The following is a 7,306-nucleotide window of genomic DNA, read 5'->3' as shown; positions in this document are numbered from 1 at the left end:
TAGTCTTTTGCTGTCAGGAAAACAATCTACAGTTTCTCTTCAGATCTCTCAAGAAAAAGAAAAGCGAAAAGGATTTGTTCTCAAAGAAAACTTTTCCTGTGTGTATCAAATTCAACCATATTTTAAAGCTATTCTGATTGTGAAAATGAGCATTATCCATAAGTTGTCTTAAAAAAAACTTCAAGGTAGTTTGGTTTTTACCATTGTATCAAATAGGACTTGGCTTCCTATTAGGAGGTGGGTTTATAATAAAAAGTTATGAAACATTGAGAATTTATTTGGAATGCTTGACATTCTTTTCACCTTAAAAGTCACTGTTTTTTCATGTTTCATTTGATGATAGATCCTGAATTAAGAAATGACAGCAAATTGACATAACCTTCCTAGGGTTTTCTCAGGCTCCAAGGATAGCAATTTGCAGGTCACAGCTTCGAGAAAACTGTAGAAGGGATTAAGCTCTTACTCCCTTTCGAAACCAGATTGCTCAATAAAGGTGTAAAAATGCTATACAAATATATACAAATATATTTGGACAGCATATGTACGTATATATGCATATATATTACATACATAGTAGTAAAGGAAGAACAAAGTCACATAACATCAACATGAAGGAAAACGGTGACAATCTAGGTGAAATCAGTCTGAGTAAAAGGGGAAAGCTGGCTTACACATGAACAGAGACACCTGCAGACACAGTCATCGTCATGAGGATGGCTTCCGACGCACTGGTACGAGGTTGAGAATGCAGTGCACGCACGGTTAGGGACCAACAGCAACGCTACTCCTTACACACGGAAAACCAACGAACAGAAAGACATGCGCCTGAAACATGCATTGCTTTGAGTGGAACATCTTTAACAAACGATAGATACTGACTGAGAGGTCTGCTTGGAAAATTTCATGCCAACAGGAAGCTAACCCTTTTCTAGAAAACTCTCTCCAAGCTCCCGTCCTAATGCTACGGCATTTTCTCTGACATACGGAGAACAATCTGGGGTGAGGGCGTACGTATGCGAGTGTATAGACACTGTTTATTAAGGCTTCTATAAAATAAAAAAGTGGTCCAAAGAATATCCCGTTCTTCCCAGTTTTAAAATCTAAAGTACAAAGTGGAGTTTATAAGAATTTGTGTTTTAAAAACACATCTCAGTCCTGAAATTGGCAGTTCTGACATGACTTATCAGGATGTACCCCAATGCCTGAATGACAGAGGTAGCGTGTGATCTTCTGGGTGGGGAAGGTCAGAAAGGGAGCAGGCCAGGCAGTTACCATGCACAGTGGCACCCCCTACTGGCAAGGCAGAAAATGATGCCAGACAGCACCTCCCACCCCACCTTCTTAGTACAGGGGTACAGGGGCAGGGTGAGGAGGAGAGAGGAGAGGAGAGCTAGTACAGCGGGGAGGGGCTGCAGAACTGATTAACCAAGGCTCTCTGTATACATTTTTAAATTTCAGAGGTGAGTACAAAACTGTCAGGAAATACAGGAGTCGATTGCTAATGAGTAACTGTTAGAACAATTAAAAAGTTGCTGTGTATGGACCTGGCTTTTGAGAGGGCCACTGTGGATCTGGCAAGATAACAGCAGCGGTGCACACTGTCTATGAAACAATGGGAGACGTAGAAAATGGGTCAAATGTTTTGCACTGTTTCTCAGAATCTGTCACTGTGAGGCCGCGCACGGTGGCTCATGCCTGTGATCCCAGCACTTTGGGAGGCCAAGGCAGGAGGGTCACCTGAGGCCAGGAGTTCAAGACCAGCCTGGCCAGGATGGTGAAACCCTGTATTTTGTGTCTGTAAAAATACAAAAATTAGCCGGGCATGAAGGTGGATGCCTGTAATCCCAGCTACCTGGGGAGGCTGAGGCAGCAGAGTCGCTTGAACCTGGGAGGCAGAGGTTGTAGTGAGCTGAGATTGAGCCACTGTACTCCAGCCTGAGCTACAGAGAGAGACTCCATCTCAAAATAATAAAAATAGTAATAATCATCATCATTATCTGTCCCTTTGTCCTTATATAGGAGAAATAATATATATCAAGTCCCTCTGTATCCTTCATTGTCTGAATTTAGGGAGTATCTGACATCACCTGCTGAACGGTCCTGGAAACAAAAGCCAAATGCCTTACATTTGTTCTTGTGATTTGTTAGAGGACTGGCTACAGAGAAGCATTTAAACTACATTAAACATTTCTGACAAAAAGGAAAAGAGCACCGAAGCTGGGAATACGCCATAACTCAGACAATGAACGAATGCCTCACTGCTGCCGGCTCCGGGGCCAGCAGTGGAGATGCACAGGCTGTTGGGATGTTTGTCCCATCAGCCCTTTCCAAATCCTTCCCCGGGCCAACAAGGGGCAGGAATGGAATACCTGGGGCCCACAGGCAGCCGTGATAACTGATATTAAGAGACCCACAACAGGCAGTGCATGACTTCCGGCATGTACTTCCCAGCTTCGTATAAGCGGCCCATAATAACCACAGCGTCCGCAGGCGACTAAAGACACTGCATTAAGGTGATTTCTCCAGCTTGGGAGAGCACAGAGGCTAAAGAGCGCCCAGGCTGAAGAGCAGTGTGGCTGCTGGGACCTCTGGGAGAGGCAACACTGCCCTCTTCCCGCCAGGGCTGCTTGTCAGGCAGGCTGGGGCCCAAGGAATGACCCAGCCACGGCCCCTTACCCAGCACACTGTCTTCACCGCTACCTGCAACTATGTTGTGAAGTTGGCTGGGCGTGGTCATTGCAATTTAGAGAAATCAAGATCTATGACCATTTTAGGCAAAGAGAGAAACTGAGAATTGCTGAGGACTAGGGAACCTTGCTTTACTTTTTAAAAAATACTAAACCCCCATTCAGCAATATTTGGTTGTCATTAAAATCAAGCTAATCTTATCAAGGGGTTGATGAACTGAGGTGCCACTCACAATTACTGTCTTTCAAGCATTCATGGGGTAGATTTCAATAATTCTTGTTTGCTCCTGGCTTAGAAACTGTCAGAATGATTTTTCTCTTATACTTTCCAATACTTAATATGCATTTAGTGACAATTCTGTGGTTTTCAATACGCAGTTTACAAGATGACGGTAGAATCCCAGTTCTTAGGCTAGAAGTGGATTTCTCCCTCTACAGTTACACGATCACTCTCAAAAGCCAAGAAAACATACTGCTCAACTCGGGCTCCGGCATGGTCCTTAAAAGAACTGACTCTGGACTATGGGGGCTTACAAAAAGGGGATTTTTGCCACTGAGACATTTGTTATGTTAACTGTAAAGGAAGTATCTCACCAACAGTCAAAACTAATGAGAATATTTTTTTTTTTAAGTTATATAACATCTACATTTTCTGATCACTACTAGGTCTTTTTTCAACCAATAATTAAAAGGAACCAACACTCAGCTCTGTAGAAATCTACCTTCTTTTAGAAACCTTAGGCCTCTGCACCCCTTTAAACAACTCAATTACAACCACAGCCTCCTATGGCTTCTCACATGCCACCCAGGGCTGGGTAAAAACAGGCAATTTCTTACACCAAAAGGTCCTTTTTCTGTAACAAGCAGACCTCCCCAAACCACAACTTTTTTGTCCTATTGATGACTGGCATGAGATCAAACCTCTAGTGCCCTCTAACTGCCCCGACAGGGTCTAGGACAACACAGGTTAAAAAGGACAGCAGGGTCGTTCAACTCCCACATTGTCTCAGGTGTTTTCTCAAAGCACGACAATTCTGCAACAGAGACTTACACGTAGAAAAGAATCAAACTGTGCGGGTACCCTCAGACCTCCGCCACCACCAGCTCAACAGCCTGAGCTGGGCGGTCAAGTCTTCTGTCTCACTTTTAATCTAGCACACAACGGACACAATGCAGGCAGTACGTACTATCGAAGCATGCAGTAGGTCATCGGTAACAAAACTCGGTTAGATTAAGTGTACATTAAATAAATCTTTGTAGTTGAGTAGAAATCACAGAACAGTTGGTGAGGACAGGTCTGTAGGCTCAGCTTTACATCCAGGTTTTTATACACCAGCAGCCAGATTCACAATTGATAGATATTGCACCGGAAAGATGTGTGCAGGGAAAAGAAATCATCATCACATTTAATGTTCATGATAAAAAAATAAAAAACAAAACCAGATATGACCTCCAGGTAGTACATAAAGTGCCTCCGGAATTGGTGCATTTACAACAAAATCTGGTTAGTTAGCTACCATTAGCAAACGCATACAAACAGGAGACGTAACGGATCTGGTTTCTACAGTTTTGAATCAAGCAGTGCCAAGTTTCATTCAAAATGTCTCTACTACAAACAGCAAAGAGGAAGTAGAATAAAAGATGACTGTACAGCGTCAGGAAGGGTTAAGTAATTTCTCTGAGGAGAAATGGTAGTCCAACCCTGTCTCAAGTGTGTTAGAGCATATGTAATTACTTCTAAGGAATAATGGTGTGATTCCTTTCAAGTCAACACAAAATTTGTCATGCTATGTTACAATTCTCTCCGCCTGTAGCTATTACCTAAATTTGTACAAAAAAAAAAAAAAAAAAAAAAAAAAAAAAAAAAAAAAAAAAAAAAAAAAAAAAACAAAAAAACCAAAACAGAAATGTAATACCCAGTTTTTCATTCTGAGTATGGAAAAAATTATCATTATGTCTAATATTATATTGGAAATTCTCTCAAAGTACTTGTCTGTAGAAGGTTTTTGGACAAAAACTTGCCTTCTAATTCTAATAAAGTAGAGGGGTGGAGGTGTCAGAGTACTTCAAGAATAAAAATGTCATTGACATTAAGCCTGGTATGAAAGTGAAAAAAAAAAAAAAAAAAAAAAAAAAAAAAAAAAAAAAAAAAAAAAAAAAAAAAAAAAAAAAAAAAAAAAAAAAAAAAACAAAAAAAATCTCACTTTTCCAACTACATGAGACATTTTTAATCATAATGAAATCTGAAAATCGGTCTAAATCATTTTAAAAAGTAAACATGAGTTGTAATACTATACCTGTAGAGTGATTAATTCCATTCATTGTCATTAGAAAGGATGAAAAATATTTATTAAGGGCTTTGCCTGCAGAGGCACAACATAAATAGCATAAGTCCTCCTGAAATGTAATGAGTGTACATATCAACCAGTTGGTAATTTGTGGTGGGAAATGCAGGAACTCAAGCTGGGACCTGGTTCCCGCATCCAAACTTGGACGAGCGCATGGCGAAGGCTCGGCTCCAGGGGCCATGCCTGTAGCTGCTCTTTGCCACCGCCTCTGCAAAAGTCTGTTAGGCAAATGCAAAAGTGCAAGCAGAACTTGCTTGAAGAACAACCATCCCCAAGGCAGAGGGTGCTTAATCCACCCCTTCAAATCCTTGAGCATTTTCCACGGCCATGAGAAGTTTCTCTCGTAAATCTTCAAAGGTTTCATATGGAGGTAAGTCAAGGCGATTAAAGCTGCAAAAGGAACAAAAAATGTAGGTGAAAAGCCACAACAGCACCTCCTAGATCTGGTTAACAAGGCATGGTGTTCCATTAAGAGAATCAAAATGCCTTTACCAACAATTTTGATTATCTGGGGAAAAACAAAACAAAACAAAACTCTAGCTATGAAACATCGACACTAAATAAGCTCTTGTAATTTACAGAGAAAGAACATTTTTGAACGGTCCATGAAACCTTTCCTAGAGTCAGATGCAGATCTTGGAAGAATCCTGGTGGGAAGGGAAATATAAAATGCAAAGTAACTGGCAAGATTTCCAAACCCTGGAACACAGAGTTGATGCTTTTGGAGTTACACACGAATTAAGACTGTGTCTACCTCTAATACTGTTACTCCATACTAGGCCTCAAGCCAAGTGCTGTTCTCTGTATTAAATCACTTGATTTTCATCACAACCCTATGAAGCAGGTCATGTTTATCTCCATTCTGCACAGGAGCTCCTGGAGCAGAGACACAGGGCAAGGTGCCTGAGGTCACACTCTTTGTCATACAGCAGATCCATCACAGAACCCAGGCTGTCCGGGGCTCCAGAACACCAGTGCTAAGCTACCTCCTCTGATCAAAGTCAGGCAAAATTCACATTTGCTATGGAATGTTGCATTTAGAAGAAATCTCTACCTATCTGGAGGCTTCAGCTGGGGGTGGGGACTGCAAATCACCATGGTGATAGTGAGGGTTTTTAGACAAATGGATGGCCTCTGCCAGCCATCAAGCCCACTCGTCCATGCGATCAAGTTCAAATCCCAGCTCTGCCACTTGCCAGCTGTGTGACCTTGGGCAAGTCACCTCGCCTCTCTGAATCTGTCTATGCTTCTGTGACATGGGGAAACTGCACACAGGGTGCCAAATGGATCAGATCAGTGGGTGTGGCATACAGCAAGTGCTCAATTGCTCAAGAGACAGTTATCAGTGTCATCACCCTTCAATGTTTACTGACTATCTACATGGGGCTCAAGGCCAGCACCTCCAGCCACAGAACCTCCACCTCTCTGTGAGTGACTGTGTGTGTGTGTGTGTGCGCATACGCGCGCCGGTGGGGTGGGAGTTGCTGATGTGTATCTGTCATGAAAATGGCACACACACTTGCCACAGCTCACTATGACGTAAGAAGAGCCCATCCTCACGAAGTACTCACGTGGCCCATCAGCCTGTCTCAGTGTTATGAACCCTGGCCATCACTTTGTAAGGTAGGTAACGCTGCATCCATATTTCATAGAGGAGGAGCGTGAGACGCAGCAAGGTTAGGTAACTTACCCTAGGTCACACGGGAAGCAGGAGAGCCAGGTACAGCCCAGGGTGCTCCAGAGCAGCCCAGCTTTTGAGGTGCACTTGTGCCGCCTCTGCCACGAGTGCTCACACTGTTTAAAACTGGCCCCCCCAGGTACTGGGGTGTGGTTCCAAGAATGAGCACAGTAACGTCTCATGTTGTAAAAGCTAACCACCACGTGCTTGCTTCCGCAGCACGTACACGAAAAGCTCACCACTGTTACAGCAACAGAAAAAACCAAATACTGTAGAGGGCCCTTTAACAACCCCTAAATGTTGAATAAGTCCCATCTGGGTGGAGTGAACTCTGCTCAGATTCTCTAACTGCCACTAAACACTGAAAGACATAGAGAATAACACTGTGCTTCTCAAACTGGGGTTCTCAGAAACCCAGGAATCCTACAAAAATAAGTACTAACAGAGGCTTTTCACTTTCTGTTATCATATCAGTAAAGACAGGACTCCACATTTACAGATGGCATTTAAAAGAGCCTTTCATGGCAAGTGGCTTCAGGCTTTTCAGCTGGGGTTTCACAGTCCTGGGCCTGCGACCCCTATGGGGTCTCAGG

General features: G+C 42.8%; 1 protein-coding gene across 17 annotated transcripts in view; it reads right to left on the bottom strand.

Annotated features, from left to right (window-relative positions):
• Positions 1-4,891: 4,891 nt before the first annotated feature.
• NEDD4L (NEDD4 like E3 ubiquitin protein ligase) overlaps positions 4,892-7,306 on the bottom strand; it is a 346,587-nt gene continuing 344,172 nt past the window's right edge. For all 17 annotated transcript variants that reach the window (XM_017528805.2, XM_017528808.2, XM_037738594.1 and 14 more), the window contains one exon: positions 4,892-5,425. In XM_017528805.2, the coding sequence (XP_017384294.1) occupies positions 5,323-5,425 (103 nt within the window). In that variant the 3' untranslated portion in view covers positions 4,892-5,322. The remainder of the gene's footprint in view (positions 5,426-7,306) is intronic.

The sequence above is a fragment of the Cebus imitator genome, unplaced genomic scaffold, assembly GCF_001604975.1.
Source record: "Cebus imitator isolate Cc_AM_T3 unplaced genomic scaffold, Cebus_imitator-1.0 Scaffold55, whole genome shotgun sequence".
NCBI classification, from domain to species: Eukaryota; Metazoa; Chordata; class Mammalia; order Primates; family Cebidae; genus Cebus; species Cebus imitator.
Note: the sequence above shows the minus strand (reverse complement) of the source record. Positions and strands in the feature narration are given on the sequence as shown.